The sequence below is a fragment of the Oreochromis aureus genome, linkage group 4 (genome assembly GCF_013358895.1).
Source record: "Oreochromis aureus strain Israel breed Guangdong linkage group 4, ZZ_aureus, whole genome shotgun sequence".
NCBI lineage: Eukaryota > Metazoa > Chordata > Actinopteri > Cichliformes > Cichlidae > Oreochromis > Oreochromis aureus.
The window spans coordinates 16,965,140-16,984,029 of NC_052945.1; the positions used below are offsets into that span (position 1 = coordinate 16,965,140).

The 18,890-nt window shown below is 42.3% G+C and overlaps 1 protein-coding gene across 1 annotated transcript; it reads left to right on the forward strand.

Moving 5' to 3' along the window:
* Positions 1-226: 226 nt before the first annotated feature.
* On the forward strand, positions 227-16,285 carry gpr139 (G protein-coupled receptor 139). Its single transcript, XM_031730575.1, has 2 exons — positions 227-371; positions 15,273-16,285. Exons 1-2 carry the CDS (start codon positions 227-229, stop codon positions 16,283-16,285), a joined length of 1,158 nt encoding a protein of 385 aa, XP_031586435.1.
* The last annotated feature ends 2,605 nt before the right edge of the window (positions 16,286-18,890 follow it).

The window sequence follows — 18,890 nt, forward strand, 5'->3', positions numbered from 1 at the left end:
CTGCTGCCTATCTCGCTCTCCTCCATCTCTTCCCATTCCTCCCTCCTTCTCACTCACTCACTCAACCTTGCGGTCTTGCCAAACGCACGCATACACACACTCATGCTGATTGGCACCCAAGGACAGAGCACCCTCTCCCCAAAACCGGCGTCCAGGCGGTTCGATCTTGTGGGCAGCACGCTTCTTGACACTGAGCTCAGCTGAGGAAGAGGACCAGGAAGAGGCCATGGAGCACAGCCACTTCCCTGTTTTTTCCCCAAACGGGAGCACCTGGAGCACGGGGCAGAATCCCTCTGAGGCTGCCCAGGGATGCCCTCTCGGACCACTACCCGTCATCTACTATAGTGTCCTGCTCTGTCTTGGCCTACCGGGTAAGAGACGTGCACATGAGTGTATTCTTTGTGTCTGCACACCTGCATGCCTTATTCTGTGTTAATTTGCTCACGTTTTTTGATGACAGTCTGGCTTTGGTGGCGTGCAGTGTTGCATCTTGATTTGTTGTGCACTTACCTGCAGGACTAAGTGAGAGAGTCGTGCACAGCTGCTCCCGACTGTCACTTCATGCACACACATACTGTTGATTCATCAGCCTGACCTTGTGGCCAACACTTGTGCGTGCACATGCACTAAGTATGTTTGTGTCTGTGCTTGTGTCCATCTGAAGTTTCTTATGCTTTTGCCTCTTACTTGGAAAGATTCAGGGATAATAGGGAAGGACATATTGATAAGTGAAATTACTCTCTTCTAATATTTCCCAGAAATTTGATCTTAAACTAAGAGATGACATCTTTCTTTATTAATCTGGAGCTGGCATATGTATGTTTGCATCACAAATTGTGGGACTCATGGGTTGACCTCTGGGATGAGGTTGTATGTATGTGTTACATGTCTCTTCTCTATGACCTGAATTAATGACACTCCCTTCTCGTGTCTATACCATTGAATGATTGGTCCATTCACAGACACTGTCAGACCCATTTACTGTCTCCGTCCCAATGCGTGATCTATGAGCACTGACCTAGTCTCACACAGGGAGGCAAAGTGAGGTGTGTGTGTGTGTAACAGAGACAGCCAGAGACACAGACAGAAAACCTGGAGGTCAGATGAAAGAGGAAAAGTGCTGAAACCTAATCAGAGATTAGGTGAAGACCCACTGGACTCTCTCCTTTTACCCAAAAACTGAAGTCAATCTGTGATTAAAGAGCGTAAAACATAATTCAGAGGTTACACTAATTAACCTCAATTTTATGATCTGATTTATTGGGAGTTCTGACATGACGTGGACTCACTTTGGTGAACAGCAGCACTGTCCTCTGATGCCTTATTCATGCTAATCTTCGCGATTAACACATCTTCTTTAGCGCCGAACCTCTTTCCTTGATAAAGATTGGGAGTGAGATGTTATCAACAAGCTAAGCTGTGCTGGTTCAAAACAGATCTGCATTGCAAAGTGAAAAGCTCTCGCGTGCCAAGACTGCAGTCGCTCCAGAGATTTGCTGTCTTGTAAAACTAAAAGTCGTTCTTTCTGATCAAACCTCGCTTAATTGTTTCCCCTGGATGGCAGAGCAAGCAATTTACTTAGCTGTCGTTTTCTGCCGAAATTTTATTTGATTCTGCTGCTGAGTCGTCTTTACAAATTGGATTGAAGCTGGTTGTTTAATCACTGAGTAACAATAACCTGAGAGTGTAAGGCAATCCTACAATAGTCGTCTGAATTAATGGCTGAGTTGAGTGCAGCGGGCTGATACTTTGCGGCAGCAGGTTCGACTTATTCAATCATTATGACACAGCTCGTTCCACTCAAGCTGAATCATGAATGTTTCATGAGCGCAGCATGTGTGAGTAGTAGCAGCGTGACCCGCAGAACCACACATATTAGACACATAGGAAGGAAAGGAGGCTGTTAATTTGATCGTCAGCCAGTGATTCATTAGTTAACTGAAATGAGGTTTTAGCGAGGCAGCATCGCATCCGTGCAGACTGACTTTGACCTGCAGTGCGGCGGGCAGACAGGGGTCACAGCAAGGCGGGAAGAAGGCGATAAGAAAAGGGATTACGCAAGTGGAGTGGCCGGGAAAGATTACTGTGACCTATAGTGAAATGATGAATTGAAAATGCGGAACAAAAAGCAGATGAATTGGGAGCGAGTCAAAAAAATGGAAGATGCGGACACCCAGAAGAAGAAGAAAAGTGGAGTTAGGAGAGAAAGATCAGAGCACTAATAGAGAGGGAGAGATTAATAACAGCCGAGCTGGCTGAAGTAGCACCTCTGAGCCCCGACTCGGGGTGCTACAGACGACAGAGCTGAAACGAATTGCCACATTTTTAATTAATCGCTAACCCGCTCTCTTTCGTTCTCCACTCACTACAGCACACTGCTTGAGACAGAGCAGACGTGTGGTGGCATAGCAAGCAGTACAATGAAGGCGTAGTTTCTCTGGCTCTTCCTTTGACATGATGGAATTACAGAGGTGAAGTACAGCATGTCTCAGAGCGTTCGCCGGTGAGGCACAAATTGTGGAGTGGGAAGCCATCAGCTAATGAACAATGCTGTGTGACATAAGTGGGTCCTCGAGAAAGGGTCCCCCTAATGTCTGGGCCAACACAGTCCAACATTTCTCAAACACAATCTGTTGTTTATGGAGCTGTTTACTGACCTGTACCTACACATTTTAAATCCAGCTTCCCCTGGTGATTCATCAGCCCTTTCTGCAAACAGAAGCCATTTTGCGTTCGCCTGAAGACTTCTGCATCCGAATTAAACACGCAAAACCCGTTAATGAAATGCCTGCGCCCCGAGATAATGCAGCAGGGCACAAAGCCGCTAAGGAGATTAAATTAAACTCTATTGCCTCCAATAATTAACAATTAAAACTTCATTTAATTAGTCGTAAAAGATAATTTTACCAAAACAAGCACAGCGTTTGGGCTTGAATGATGGGGTAACGCACAATACAGTAAACTCATGACACACTGTCCCCATTGAGATAAAGCTATTCTACACATCGGCCCATTATACTCCATACAAGACAGTCTACAACACAGTACAGCATCTGTGTATCTATGTAACAGTAAGCGTTTTTGTGTGGGTGGGGCTGTCAGAAGCCCCACCCACTTGGTTTTTAAATGTGATTTTGGTAGCCAATAAGGCCTGTTTTAGACTTGTCCGGCGAATTGGTGCAGAGCCTGTGATATGCAAGTTTTGGTATTGAGCAGATACCAAGTAAAAACAGGGCCAGTATTGCTGATACCATTACCGATATAAGTATCAGTAATAGTACATCAGGCAGATCAGTGTGTAATGATAAATCAACAAAAACACAACAAACATCAAAACACACCTTTTAGATTTTCATGTCTTTTAAAACTCATTTTTTTTGGAGTGTTACAATATAAACATGTCTGTCTATAAAGCACTCGAGGTCAACTTCTGTTATTTAAAGTGCTATAGGCTATAAAAGAAATAGTTGCCAGCATTTATGTTTGTTCTGGTGCATTATGTAATTATTACTGTGTGGTCATCGCCGACAGAAGGAAATAAAATACTTTTTTTTTCGTCTTGGGTTTTGTCAGCAATCTCTCTCCAGGTATGCGCTGACATTTTTGAGTCCTTATATTCATTATTTTAGATTATTATTCCTTATATTAAAATGATGATTGTTATTCTCTAAAGGAAAAAACTGCAGTGAAAAAGTAAATGCACAGGAGGAATCGACGGTACTGTTACCATTCTACTAAGGTGCTCATCAGGTTACGCCATAGGTTACAGTATAAGGTTTCAGAGGTTTGCAGTTACCATGGAGCTATGCCATAGATTTCCTGCTGAAGCATGAATCCTACAGTAAGAAGAAATTAGAAGAAAGTCAGCATAAGAACTAAGGGTCTGCACAAGACACGTAAAGATTATTCTGAATTGCGACTCGCACCATGCCACTTAAAAATATAGAGTTGGAAATTAGCACAGCAGGTCTCATTTGCACGCTTGAGTAAAGCATCTTAAAATGGTTGTGATGTTCAGTAGCTGAATAAATGTTCTGGTAGACCAATTCAACTCCAGGTCTGCACACTGTCAAAGAATGAAGCACATTTTTGACCTTGGAAACACTGAGACTGTTATCTCAGTAAAAAGAAAAAGCACTTCAGCCGTTTCAGTGGGAGACCAGAAAATGATGCTCTGTTGCTTTACTTTCAACATTGTGGGAAAAGAGAATCACATGTGTTGTTTTCAGTCGCTTGCTGTAAAGCTCCCAGGGGATTCCTCCCTGACCCCCTGTGCACAAACACATGTGTGCTCACATTTCTGCATGGTACCTCGCCGCTCCTCAAAGCTCCTCACAGTTATACTGCCTCTCACAAGTGTGAGTGTGTTCAGGTGTCTCCTCCCACTCACACTCTTGCATCCACCCAGGGGGGGAAAGGTTGGGAAGGTTCAGCACTAACAACCCCTGCCTCCATGTTGCAGTGTAAGGGGGCCGGTGTCGGCCGCTGTTTAGGATAATGAAGAGACGGACCCACATCGATTTTCAGTTTGAGTTATTGATCTGTCAATCTGCACCAGCAACGGGACGTCTGCAGTGGGTTGGTAACTTGTTGATAAAAATCCAATCACTCTAAAGACGTTTTTTGATAATAGGTGGGGCATGCAAAGGAAATGGATGTGAGGGTATATCCTGAAGTATGAGCAAATTTCAAGTACTGATTTAAGAAAGCAGAGAAAGATAGGAGGAGAGAGAGAGAGAGAGCTTGTCATGGGGGAGATGGACCAGAGAGGGCGCGGGAGAACAGAGGAGGCTAGAGAGGAGGGAGGTGTTGCTTGAGGCAATAAATCAGAGATGTGCTGTGACAGAACTGACTTTATTTGACCAGTGGGCAGCAAAATGCTGTCACGGCTGCAGAGAATACAGCAAACTCAATATGTGTAATTCTTTGGACAGCAGTAACATATAAATCTATGGCTAATTAGATGGCTTTTAATGCTTAACACTCCTGATCTTCTATCTGTTTCCCCTTTTTCCCTCCTCACATCTATTATCAAATGTGCTCCTTTTCTTTCTTTCACACATCACACTCAATCACACATGCTACATTTTCCTTAGGTGAACATTACAATTGCTGATTTCGTTTACTAATCCTTAAAACATTAATAGCAGGTCTTTGTCATGCAGTGTACAATACCTGCACCTCATCACCGGCGGCAGCCTTAGCCTTGATGTGAGGACAGTCGTGCCCAAACCTTGACTCACTGTGGCCTGTCTGTAAAATGAATGGCTGTTAAGGTGAGCAGGCAGCAAAGCACTGCAGTCGCATCAATATCATTAGCAGCACATAGGGAGAGGGCTTATTTTCTCTTAATGTGCCCATTAAACTTAAATATTCAGTTTCAGTACACATCTCCGTCTCCCCTTCTCTGATTTTTCTCATTTTTAGCTTTATGTTATTGAATTTATTTCTCCTTTGGGCTTCTTCTGAAATCCTCTGTTAGCACTCACCTCACACATCAGGAATCAGGTTGACTGTCACTGCATTTAAATCCCATACTGAATGCAAATGAATGCTTTGTAAAAAAAAAAAAAATAAAAAAAAACCTCTGTGAAACCATCATTTTTTATCTTCCCTGTGTGCTTTTCACTGCTTTGTAGTGGGGATGCACCCCTGTTTTTTGGTTTGGAAGAAATTAAGGAATCGCCCTCCTTCATGTCCGGGCTGACACTTAGAGAAAGACAAAAGGGAAATGCTGGTCATCAGGAACAAAGTGCCGTGACCTTTGAAGCAAGCTTTTGATATTCACCCACTCTCTGTCTCTCACCTCGCTTCCTTTCCTCCTGCCGCCCGTCCTCGATACCTCTCTGTCTGTCTCTGTCCCTGCTCACTCACCTGCCACCTTCCTCAGATCACACTTTACCCTATTCTTATTAGCCTCCGGAAAAGCCATTAAAGCTTAACCTCGATTTCCTCCAAGATTATAAAGCGGAGAAAAATTCCCTAATTGCAATGATGCAATGCTTCTCTTTTTTTAGATCATAATTTCCTTTTTACAATATTGTTCCTTCTTTACATGGGGCCCGTGAGAAAACTTGATGACAGTTGTATAAGAACGTGTCAGTCTCTCATGTTATACTTGCTGTTGTGAGGGGTTAAACTGTGCTGTGTCGTTTGTCGACAGTCCGCCTGAACACGTCCCTTTAGTGGTGGGATGAGTCAGCCTCGTTACACACCTCAGGGAGCACACTCTGCCTTCCCTTTTCCCGCTAAATAACGTCAATGGCCCTGTCCCTCGTTATATTAGGGGCGCAGCGGGGGGAGCTGAGACATGCATAAAGGCACACAGATCAACAAAGTAGTCACCCGTGCAAACACACACAATCAAAAGTAGACAGACACAGCACAGTCGATTATCCGTCCAACAGGTTATTCTAATCTCTTCTCGGCTGGAAACGCTTATTTTCTTCTCCCACAAAAATACAAAAGGAAAGGATGGTGAATGTTTTTCTGTTGCATGTGCCTTTCTGTGCGTACACGGTGTACCTCTCTGGACCTCGGCTTCCCCTGTTCCTGCTGAGACGAGCCCCGCATGTGCAACCCCATACCACCTGAATGCCGAGCAGATCTACCCCCGCTCCAGAGACGACGGAAAGAGCAGGAGTCAATTGAAATGAATAGGCAACCCAGTGCAGGGTGGCTCAGGCTAAATGGAAATGTCAAGCTCTCAACAGATCCCCTTTGTTTGTTTGTAGAGTGCCCTGCCTCGCTGGGGAGCCCAAACAGAATAATGCCCAGCCTGTGACAGTCAACACCTCACTGTTTCCATTTTATGTCACTCCCCCTCTGTTCAGCAGTATGTACACAGACAGGAAAACTGATGGGCAGAGGTACAATAGAGAACGTGAGGCAACGGATTGAAGGTGACGTCCATTATGTGTTTGATTTGTAATGGATCTCCATCAGCACAACGTTAGCAATAAAATTTTCCCATAAAAATGCAGTGATAAGACAAACTAATTCATCCATCCATCCTCTTCTGCTTATCCTTATCAGGGTCACAGGGCTGGGTCAACACAGACAGACAGACAACCAACCACACTCATATTCACACTTAACCTAACCCCACTATTCTATTCTATTATAAATCTATTTACAGTGTTGGGAAGGTTACTTTTAAAATCTATTCCACTACAGATTACAGAATACTTGTAACGTATTCCGTTAAGTTACTCAATGTGAGTAAAGTATTCTGAATACTTTGGATTACTTAATATATTATCATGCTTTTTACAACTACATGAATGTATTATTGCTGTGTGATTTACTACTGTTACTGAAGGCTACTCGCCACACCAATACCAACTAGATTTTTAAATCTCAATATAAAATGAGTAACAGTAGGGTGGACATTAGGTAAGGCTGCACTTTTTGTAGTAATCTCGTATAGAAAACTAATTCTGTGTCAGTGATATGTTTTCTTTTTGTCTGCTTTCAGAACTGCACATGATTATCTGCAGCTAGCTGGTTGCTATCAAGTCTAACAGTCTGCAGTCTATGAACTAACCCCAGCAAACACCAGCTAACAATGTTAGCTCGCTGGCGAGTAGCCTTCAGTAATAGTAGCCTAATAAATCACACAGCAATAGTACATCGAAGATACTGAAGTGGCAAATAACCCAGGTAGCTACCACAACTAAAACAAGGTAGTTGCAGCAGGGTAATGTTAGTTTTTTAAAAAAGAACTTACTTCCAGATGTTTCTTTAGGTTGGAGATGGAGTATTTTGACGCTGAGAGCAGCTTACTTACATTGCACGGTCAGATTTCGCCCATCCCTTTCTTCTTTAAATGTGAAGTGGTGTCGGAATTTCCAAGTAAGAAATGCATTCCTGCCCGTGCACTGCTGGCTCTGTTGTGGTGGCTCTGGGTCCATTGTGTAACTGACGCCACCAAAAGGACGCTTACATTAGAGCCTCTTATTAGTTTCCACCAGCGTGGAATTACCAAAATTAGAGAGGGGAAAGAGAGGGGATAGCCTGACATATGAAACAGGAAAAGACCGCCATGTTATCCATTTATTTCAACAAAGTAACTGTATTGTAATTATCATGTATTTTAAATGTACCAGAGTATCATTACTTATATTTTGTATTTTAAATATGTAACACTGGTACATGTATTCTGTTACTCCCCAACGCTGTCTATTTATATAGGGCCAAATCACAAAAGTTGCCTTAAGGTGGCTTTTTTTGTGAGAATCTACAATAATAAAAGAAAATCCAACATCAAAATAATAAAGCGAAATGCACATATTTTTTCAAATGGGTACTTTTTGAGTTTATTTACAATATCTTCATCAACACAAACCCCAAAAATAAAATCTCAAGTACTGTCAAGAGAAAAATAGAACCCAAATTGCGAAGAAATATCTGCCAATCGAAAGCTGCAAACAATAGCATGCCACACAGTGTGGCGTCAGAAAAAGAGATGAACACTTTAGACATTGCAGAACAAAATCTCAGTTTTCCGAATTCACATATAAACGCATGTAAATTGTTACCATGGCAGGAATTCTTTTGAAAACTCTGTTTTCAGTGATCCAAAACGCTGTTCATGTTCCCCAAACACGTAGAATAGAAGCTATGTTTACCAAAATACCTGTATAATACCCTAAAACACCCATCAAATCAAGCTGAGTAGGTACTAGTGAAAAAGAGGCTATAGTGTTAAAAAATGAAGCCAGCTGCAAGCGCCAAAAACTGCAGTTCCTTGAATCACCACTTGAGGCTCTAAAAGTGAACCAATCCCCATAAACGCCATGTTCAAGAGTAATGGCGTATATGGCGCGAATGTTGTGGGAATGTTGTGTGAACATTAAATGAGCTATTTGAGTTATGCTGTAAGTTATCTTTTAGCCGTGTTTTGTGTTCTGTTTAAGTTATGCCTATTTGAATAAGTAAAATTATTTTGAATTAATTTGCGTTTTTTGCTTTTGAAAGTTTGCATTTTGTAACTATTTAGAGAATGCTTGGTTTAATGTGACTTGTACTGTGTGTATATGTTGAGTGAATGAATGGTAGCTCAGAAATAAATGAGCAAGACGCTAACTTCAGGGTCCTCTCTATTAATCCACAGTTTTTTATAATTGGCTACGCAGTGCTCTCTAGCCTGTGTGCCGCTTGCTGCTGGTCCACATTTCCCCTAGGTCTGGTAGCATCAGGGGGAAAAAAAGACCAATCATTTCCCAGTGACTGATGACAGTCCCCAGGAAATGGATTGCTTAAGCCCCAGTTACACAGGTCTACAGATTGGTCAGTGGCTCCCTGGCAACCACCAGTCACTAAGGAAAAAAACGTGCATTCCTTGACTGCTTCATGAAAACATCCTTGTGATTGCTTTGCTCGCTAGCAGATTCCTGCTGTTCCCCATAGTTTGCATGGAACACACTGACTTGTCTAAAAACATTCACCAGCTGCTGGCTGGTTAAATTGCAGGATTAACATTATACATTACTACAGGTGTGGCTGTTTGGAGTGACAGGGGGCTGTGACTAAAGAGTTCATTAGTCACACTGTTGTCACCTTCACGAATGGCAGCACCAGAGCACAAGCCAGACTTCAGTGTTGTTTTGCCAGGTCATGCACCTCTCAATTTTTGTAACCTCGCAGTAGTGGTAGGTTGAAGACAGGAGTGGATTTTTTTTTTCGCCATTTGAATGATACTGTATTAGCGTAAAAGCTCAGAAATTACCACATTATATAGCTTGAAAAAAAATAAATTTCTGGTGAAAACTTTGAAAACAACTCAGTGATTTCTTTGCTTCCAATTCCCATTTTTTTCAATTCCTATATCAGCTCAGATATGGAGGTTTTGTCTGAGTCATGAGGTCTATCGCTAAGGAAAATACTGTCTGGCAAGCCCTCAGCACCACTGTAATGGCGATGGACTCACAGCGATGGTTAACAGTGCTACCAATGCGGTCATCTTAAGCCGTTAGCTGTTGTCAGTTGAGGTATGGGTAACTAAACTGGACCTGTTGACCATGTTTGTGATATTAGTGATTTCTGAAGCGTTTTGAATAAATTATCTGACCAGTAATATAGCTTGCTGTATAGTACAGCCCAGTGTGTGAAATTTTGAGTCCTCATACAGTTATGGATGCAGATTACTAATATCCTCTCATCCAAATAAAGCCATTTCTGAGTTGGAAAAAAGATGATGTGATGACCGTAATGATAAAGTAAAAGTACTTAAGAGTCATGTGACTAGACAAGTACAAAAGACAATGTTACACTGAGTAAGGAAGCAAAACAAAAAGCAATTAGCCTACATATAAATAAAATCATGGCGTCACTAAGTGTACTTTTATGTCAGTATGACCCCAGTGACATCTCCTAGGCCCTGAGCATTGTTGGCTTGTTAATCTAAAGTAAAATTTATCTGATCAATAATCCCACATGTATTCAAAATGCTATGAATGACAAAAAACTATAGCAAAGCCATACGTTTAAGAAGCCAGAACAAGAACATGACATTTTTCCTTCAGACAGTAACTCAGTTAGCTGATTACCAAGATCCAAATGGTTTTTTTTGGTCTAAAAATCAATGCACTGACTTTGACTTAATGTCCTGCAAACAGCAACAACACTGTGCTCAGTAACTGGGAGCAACCAACCAAACGTGACCTCCATTACCCAAATCAACTGCCAACAGTCAAATAAAAAGAAAATCAGGTGTTTTTTTGTTATTAAAGGTTTGTCAGATCAAAGGGAAAAGATTAAAACACCTTCATATGACACAAAATCGCTATACTGTCTCTCATTTGGCGTTAATATAAACCTCATAGCGCAAACGATTAAGTACCACATCTCTTATTGTATGATTTGACCCGTGTAAACTGGACTGATCTACCAAAATTAAAATAAAAAACAACAACAAGCAGCTTTAAACCCAAAGAATCGATGACACAGTCAGACAAGATTTAAGATGAAGCGACTCAGCTGTGGAGAGGTTAGTGAGCTGTGCAATTGTGATGTGACTGATATGTGTTAAGTTGTTGGGTGTTGTAAGCAGCTTTGACATCTCATTTGTGGTTATTGATAGATTGTTAATGAATTGGTGCTTCCCTAATGATCTGTGTGCTTTTTATGCACATTTGTGGAGCCGCACATGTATTTGTATGTGCGTTTGTGTCGCCTGCTGCACATCCTCTGCACATCTTTAGTCGTTATCCAGAGCCGGCTTTGTAATTTCTAATCAGTTGACAGTGGCAGAGGCTGTGAAGTGTGATGTACCAGACTTCAAGCTGCCATATTTAATCCAATCCCAGATCTATTACTGCAGAGGGAGGTACAAGGATCACAGAACACACACACACACACGCACACACACACACTGTGTGGACAGTGACTGCCACTGAGTGCTTTGATGTCTGTGAAGCTGTAGTGTAAAGTGTAATGTTCATGCATCTCCGGCAGGTTTGACTTAAAGAGGGTTATGCAGCAACAGCAAAGCACAAATGCAATGTTGTGTGTATTTTATCGTTAGTTAGGTTATTGAACTAATAGAGCATGAAATAGAAATCTCTGGATAAACTGGAAACAAGTGACTCAAAACGTGTCTCTGAATTTCACGCTGCACTTACGTTCCTATGAGGGAAAAAAAAGGTTCAAATGCATTAAATAAATGGCTGCCTTCACTGAATATTATCAGAACAGAAGGTAAGACTTTGCCTGAAGTGTCTTGAATGTTTTCTTTGACCTAAGCTACAGCGGTGCAGGTTGAACAAGGCATGAAACCCCAGTTATACAGTGCCCTAACCTTTGGTAATGTCATGTTATCATAACATTGATGTCTCAAAACATTTTGGTATTAGTTTAAAATAACATAAATGACCTAAAAACACTCACTGACATCGGCCATAAACATCAAAAAAGACTCATCCCATGGCTCAGGGTGACACCCCTTCAAATAAAGTGGTAGCAAACAGAATTCACGGATCATCGCTTTCAGGGAAAAATAACATTTATTTTCAAAATGTCAGCATCAGCGTTTCAGGAAGATAGATAACCTTGGTTTTGAAAGTTGATAGCCAGAGTCCATTAAAGGTATCCTGAGCATAATGCAGCACAGTTTTTAAGAAAAGTCCACTTTTCACTTAGAAACCCATTTAGTTGATAAGCAGCCCTACTGATGGTTGCAATCTATTCTTCTAGTGTGTAATTGGTGGCACTGGTGTACTTAAAAAAAACAACAACAAAAAAACCACAGGTAGCAATGCACCAATTAAGCAAGCAGAAGATGACTGTTAGCAAACTAATACTGATAAATGTCATAGAAATAAACTGTAAATATTTTAAGAAAAATTCATTCAGCTGGTTGAGAAGACATCAAGAATATCACAGATGTGTTTTGCATTGAGTTTAAGTCAGATTTGTTTTTTACAGATCACAAGGAATTAGACTATTTGGCACCTGAAAGAGAAAGCAAGAGAAAACCTAAAGCTCACATTTTATCGTGATGAACAAAGTATTCAGGCTAAAACTTTTTACTGACATACATTGTGTAGTCTATTAAAAACACAGGCGTAGCAGTGAAAGTCATAATCCTCATCCCTTTGAGGGTTGGATTAGCCACCCATCTGTCTATATGCACAACATCTGGGCATGTCTCTGATGTGATGATGGGTCGCGTCCTAGGAGGATCTCCTCCCACTCCTGTATCTAATCTGTGGCACTATTCGTCAGTGTCATAAAAGGCTGGGTTGATGGTGAAATACACTGCTCAAAAAAATTTAAGGTACACTTAAAGCACAGTATAGCATCAATTCTGTTAACCTCCTGTATTATCTGCCTAGTCAGTCAACTAGCAGAGTGAATTAGTTTCAGATGCGTTAGTGTTAATGAAATTTCCAATTGCACTAGAGGGGCAACAATGAAACAACAGGAATGAAAAAACAAATAGTTTTACAGGCAGAGGCCACTGACATTTTTTCCCTTGTCATCTTTTCTGACTGTTTTTTTCAATAGTTTTAGATTTGACTAGGGTTAGTGTCACTGCTGGTAGCATGAGGCGATACCTGGACTCTACAGAGCTTATACAGGTAGTCCAACTCCACCAGGATGCCACATCAATAAATGCCATTGCCAGAATGATTGCTGTGTCTCCCAAAACACCAGTGGTCTAACCAGGCAATCAGAAACTGACTACATGAGAGTGGCCTGAGGGCCCTGTTCTCACTGCCTGGCACCATGGAGCCCCACTGGCATTTGTCATAGAATACCAGGATGAAGAGATTAATTATAGACATAGGATTATGTGTAGTAGCTGATCTCAAAATGAACTGTGCAATTGCATCTACATTACATGTACGTTGTACAATTTACTAAGCAATTTTTAGTCAAGTGTCACTGGAATGTGCCGTCATTCATATCTGTAAATAAATGTTTATCAAACAGTAATGCTAACAGGGCCTGTAACTGTCATTGCCTTTTCTTATACATTGAAGATATATCTTGCAAACATTATTCATTCTTTGGTATTTACGAATAGCTGATTTTTCCATCTGACTATACAGAGTGATATAATGACGATAAAAAGAACAACATGATGTGTGTTTTCATATATGATTGACATGAAAAAGTTCCACAGGCCTGGCAAAAAAACATCCGTAGGGCAGGTTTTTGTTAGTAATACATAAAATACTAATATAAACAACACACACAGCCTAATTTTCAAAAGTAACAAAGGATAAAATATGAGTATGAATTATACCCGAAACAAAAGGATCCGAGAACACTCAAAATTCCTCCTCCAAGACCCAGGGACCATGTCAGATCTACAAACACGTAGCATCCCAGAAGGTCTCATTTGAATTCAGCTTTGATCAATACCTTTGAGGCTAGGCACTGCACCCACTACACCAGCACACAGAGGCCGCCTCACAGAAGTAACAAAAAATAAGTGGAAGCATAGGTCCCCAATTAGATTTTATTAGACAAACTGGAATGAGCAGTTAATCAATTAAACGATGTGTACTGAACTGTCAAATTAAGTACCCTCCTTCCTCACACTCGGGGGCTCATGTTTTTATCAACGATGATGAAATGTTTTCAATTTTAAAACGTACCAGCAACGATGATGATTCATTTCACTGATTTTAGTCTTTGTCTCAGTCTTTACTTCCATTCATATAATAGTGTAAGTCAAGTGTGCATTTTGTGTGCTGTGCCCTCGAAGTTTGGGAAGGGTTTGAGTGAGGCCTATAAACCTTGCTGACGTGATGGGACTATCTTGGGAGCAATGTGCAATTTGCAGTGATTGGAGAAATGGGATGTGCAGGTCCACGTGAGAGCCAGAAAGCTGTGCTGGTGCCTGTCAGATGCACAGCAGTCAGACTAAATGCAGTCGTGAGCTAAATCACATTCAGGCCTTTTTACACTCCATCTTGGGTATTTACCTGTAAAACAAATGCGTAATAAATCAGTTGGGAGAGAAACTTGGCAGGCTGGACGAGAAGTTATTATGGAGCTTGTTGGGCACATGGAAAAAAAATCGAAAAGAGAGGCAAATGATGAGATGGGTGCCTTTGCGCTTTGTTTTAGGACCGAAATTGCCGGCAGCAGGATGGCACATAGTAGTGAACTCAGCAAATTGCCAAGGCTGCGATGCTGCACGCTGCCCTCCTGTTTTTGTTGTGGCTTCGCTCTTTATTGCAGATAACAATTTGGCCAAAGGCACAGGCAGGTGCTGCTGGAATCACACAGCAGGTGTAGATGAAGGGGATCAATAAACCAGAGAAGGTTTACAGAGTAGGAGCTGTTTGAACATGGAAAATACTGTCTGGGAATAATGACAGAATTGAATATTTTTGTATACTGTGGACTGAAACTGCAAGAAAATGTCACAGGGCACAGAGTTCACTCGGCATGCTTTTACACCTGCTTTTAGGTGGTGCTGTTGATGTGCTGAAAGACTTTTTTTCCTTTTTGCTCAGTTTAAATTTTCTAGCCTCCTAATTTTGGTGTCTGCTTTTTGTGTTGAGCTTGTGTTAGCACCTACCTGTCTGCAGTATCTCTATTGTTATCAACTTCCTCTCTGTTGCTGTCTTGTTTATTGCTAGCACTTTCAATTATCTGCTCACTAACACTCAATTTCTCTGTTTCCTCCCCTGCCCTAACCCATGCCCATACCTTTTCCCGATCTCATCATACTTTTTCCTTCCTCGTCATTTCCCTATTTCCTCTATCTTCTTTTATTCACCTTTCCGCATCCCCCTTCCTCCTCCTCCTAGCTAACATCCTGACCGTGGTAATCCTGTCCCAGCTGGTGCTGCGTCGTCAGAAGTCCTCCTACAATTATCTCCTGGCTCTGGCCGCCGCCGACATCCTCGTTCTGTTCCTCATTGTTTTTGTTGACTTTATATTGGAGGATTTTATTTTGGCAGCGCCGCTGTCTCCGTCATTAAATAACGCAGTTCAGGTGCTGGAGTTTTCCTCCATCCACACCTCCATCTGGATCACCGTGCCTCTTACCATTGATCGTTACATCGCTGTTTGTCATCCTCTGCGCTACCACACGGTCTCCTACCCAGCCCGCACACGCAGAGTGATATTCACCGTCTACGTTGGATGCTTGCTCTCTGCAGCTCCCTACTACTGGTGGCCTGAGTTTTGGCACAGCCTTCATGGACTGGGTAGTAGTGATCGAGGAGGGGGTGGAAGAGAAGGAGGAGGAGGAGGAGAAGAGGGCGACAAAAGAACAGTGGCCCAGCACGTCCTTGTGTGGGCCCACTGTGCCACCGTGTACCTCCTACCCTGCACGGTCTTCTTCTCCCTCAACGCCGTCATTGTGCGTAAGCTGCGCAGACGCCGTAGCTGTTTCCGTCTGCGTGGTTATTCAACCGGCAAGACCACCGCCATCCTCCTCGCCATCACCTCCATTTTTGCTGTTCTGTGGGCACCGCGCACCCTCGTGATCCTCTACCACTTCTACTCGTCTCCCCCGGCATCACAAACTGCCAGCCGTCTGCTCCACGTACTCACAGATCTGGCAAACATGCTAGCGCTGCTCAACACCGGGATCAACTTCTTCCTCTACTGCTTCATCAGCAAGCGGTTCCGGAGCATGGCGGCCAATGTGCTGCGAGCCTTGGTTCACTGCCGGAAGCAGCCGCCGCCATTCTACGCCAGCCACAACTTCTCCATCACAAGCAGTCCCTGGATCTCACCAGCCAACTCCCACTGCATCAAGATGCTGGTGTACCAGTATGACAAAAATGGGAAGCCCATCTGCATTTCCTCTTGAGCTCTTAGCCACAAGTAGCTTCCCCTACCCTCAATCACTGGAGGGATGGGGCAGTGGGTGTATTCAGGCTTGTCTCGATGGTGACCAGCTTTGCCTGTATCTTTTAAGGCTTGAAAATGTCAAAACACCTAGTGAGCAAACGGTTCAACTACCTTTGAGCAAAGCAAGGTGGAAAAACAACCAGCAAGGCTTCTGATGTTCAAAAAAGTATTCACAAAGCAGCGACCAGCACTGAATAGGTGTTGATGGTTTCCTTCATGCAAAAAAAATAAATCTACTGTTAGTAACTGATGGCTGTAGACTGATAAAAAGACATCACCACCATCTAGCACTCAGTATGAGCCACCATTTGTAACATATAAACTGACAAAACTATAAAAACAAGCCCTCGGTGGGGCGTCAAAGTTACTGCGGGCCCTGCTGCACGCTGCTGATGAAGAGCTTCGAACAGCTGTGTCTTTTGCTGCTGGGAGTCATTTCCAAAAGGCAAAGTTCCAGTAAGAGTGTGGGCACTAAACATCTCACCTCGAGGGGTGATTCACTCAGGCAGAGCCACTGACAGTGTGCCCACTGCCCCACGGTCCTCACGCTCTTTCTCAAGCAATGTAAAACAGCGCTGTCATTTCCAGTTTAATACGCAAAAGAGTCTCAACGGCATGTTAAGTAGGGCTTTCATAAAACGAGAAGCCCTCCCCTGACTTTCCCTTGCGTGTGCTGAGTTCACCCTAGCAGTGCAGGTCACCTCCAAGTCGGCGCTCGCTGTGGAAGATCGAGTCATCCAACGTCCAAGCTCGACTGTTGTAGGCTGAATAGGCACTCTGCTTATTGTTGGTAAACTATTTATGTGATGGTAGATATGACTGTTATTGTAGCTTTGCAAAAAAAAAAAAAGATAAAAAAAATATGACTTGGAGTTGGTGTGGTGCCAAGGTGTCATTTTATGTAGTAATCCCTTCTCCAGTATTAGGATGAGGAAATTTCTGCTGTAAGTAGATAGTCCTCTTTAACTATTAATGGTCCTCGGTGACTTACTGTTAGCCATTAACCGGAAGAATATAATGAATGTAGCTGAACATCTCTTTAACCCTTTATCTTTGTAAGAGACTGAGAAAGAGAGGAAGATAGAGAGGACAGAAAAAGCTGCTCCATTTGTTTGTTTGGGGGGTTTTTGCCCTCCATCCAAAGTTTTTTTGTTTTTTTGCTCCCGTGATGCAGCAGTGAATTTGGTCTAAAGGCCAAGGTGGCACAGCTCAGCTCTGCTCTTTCTGCTGCTGGGCAATGGCACTTCTGTTACATTTTATACAGAAATATAGTCACGTACATCAACTCTGTCACAGTATTGCCTAGTAACAAACCATAAATGAGAACACACACATATACACACACACACACAAACCCTGTACTGTATTGCCCACAGACGGAGCGCATTGAGATCAATGCACATCCATTCTGCAGACACCTTGGGGCATTAGAAGTGTTCATCTATCTAGTGAGAATGGAGCTGTGCCAAAGGGCAGATTTCTGTTAATACCTGCCTGGAAGGGATGACACACCTCACGTCTTTCTTTCTGTAAGGCTTTAAATCTGATGAATGTGAGGTGTGTCTGTCATAGCTGATAAAGTCGTGCCCTCCTTGTTAGACACTGTCTGAGACACTTCAGGGCGTGACTGCCTGCATGTCGTTTCTTTGCTTGCACTTTAGAAGCCATTAGAGCAAAAACTGACTGCTAACAACCCTAAAACACAGTGATTAAGTATTTATATATATATATATATATGTATTGCAGATCGCTTTCTCTTCTTCTTTGTACCCTGATAATTGACATAAATAAGACAAATGTTTAAACAGCCTGTTTTCATTCCCAACTCATTACATACAAATGTTTTGCCCAGACTCCTAGGTGTCGTGATTTGCATACGTGCTGGGGTGTCTTATAATCTTCAATAGGCTCCTAAATGACTGAAACTGACACAGAGAGACAGCAGGCAAATTTGCTCTGCTGGTGATATGACTTTTGCATGATGCAGAAGAAGAGTTTGAGACCAATCCGTGACCCCCTACCCCCAGCAACTACTAGTCACCAGAAAAAAAAAAGGTCTGTGAAATCGATAGCTAAACCCCTGTCATACAGCCTTAGGGATGAGTCGGTGAGTTACTAGGGAAAAATGTGTATTCCATAGTTAACCAGTGGTTGCTGGCAGTCGCTGGGTGAAACTGGTCACAGAGAGGTATATCCGATCGCTTTGGTCGCTAACAGATTGTTTCAGTTGCCTTGGGTGACCATATTTTGATTTCCAAGAAAGAGGACACTTGGCCCATTCATGAAGAACTTTAATATTACTGTTTGCATAAAGAAAGATATTTAACACATTTAAACGATGCCTTCTCTGTGTTAATGAATGGTGAAATAAATAATATCACTTGTAGGTCACTTGTAGGCTTTTACAAGCCAACAAGTGCAAAAAAATAACTTAAAAGCCTCTGGAATTAAATAATGATACAGAATTGATGCCTCATCTGTATAAGAAAAGTAGTAGTTAGCAAGAGTTTGCATCTTTTATGCAAACTTCAGACAGCTGCAGCAACCTGCTATTGACCAAAGGA

Excerpts from the sequence above, each read along its gene's own strand:
- gpr139 (XM_031730575.1), top strand. The coding sequence starts at position 227 with ATGGAGCACAGCCACTTCCCTGTTTTTTCCCCAAACGGGAGCACCTGG. Across the intron at positions 372-15,272 it reads GCTCTGTCTTGGCCTACCGG|CTAACATCCTGACCGTGGTA; the intron begins GTAAGAGACGTG and ends TCCTCCTCCTAG.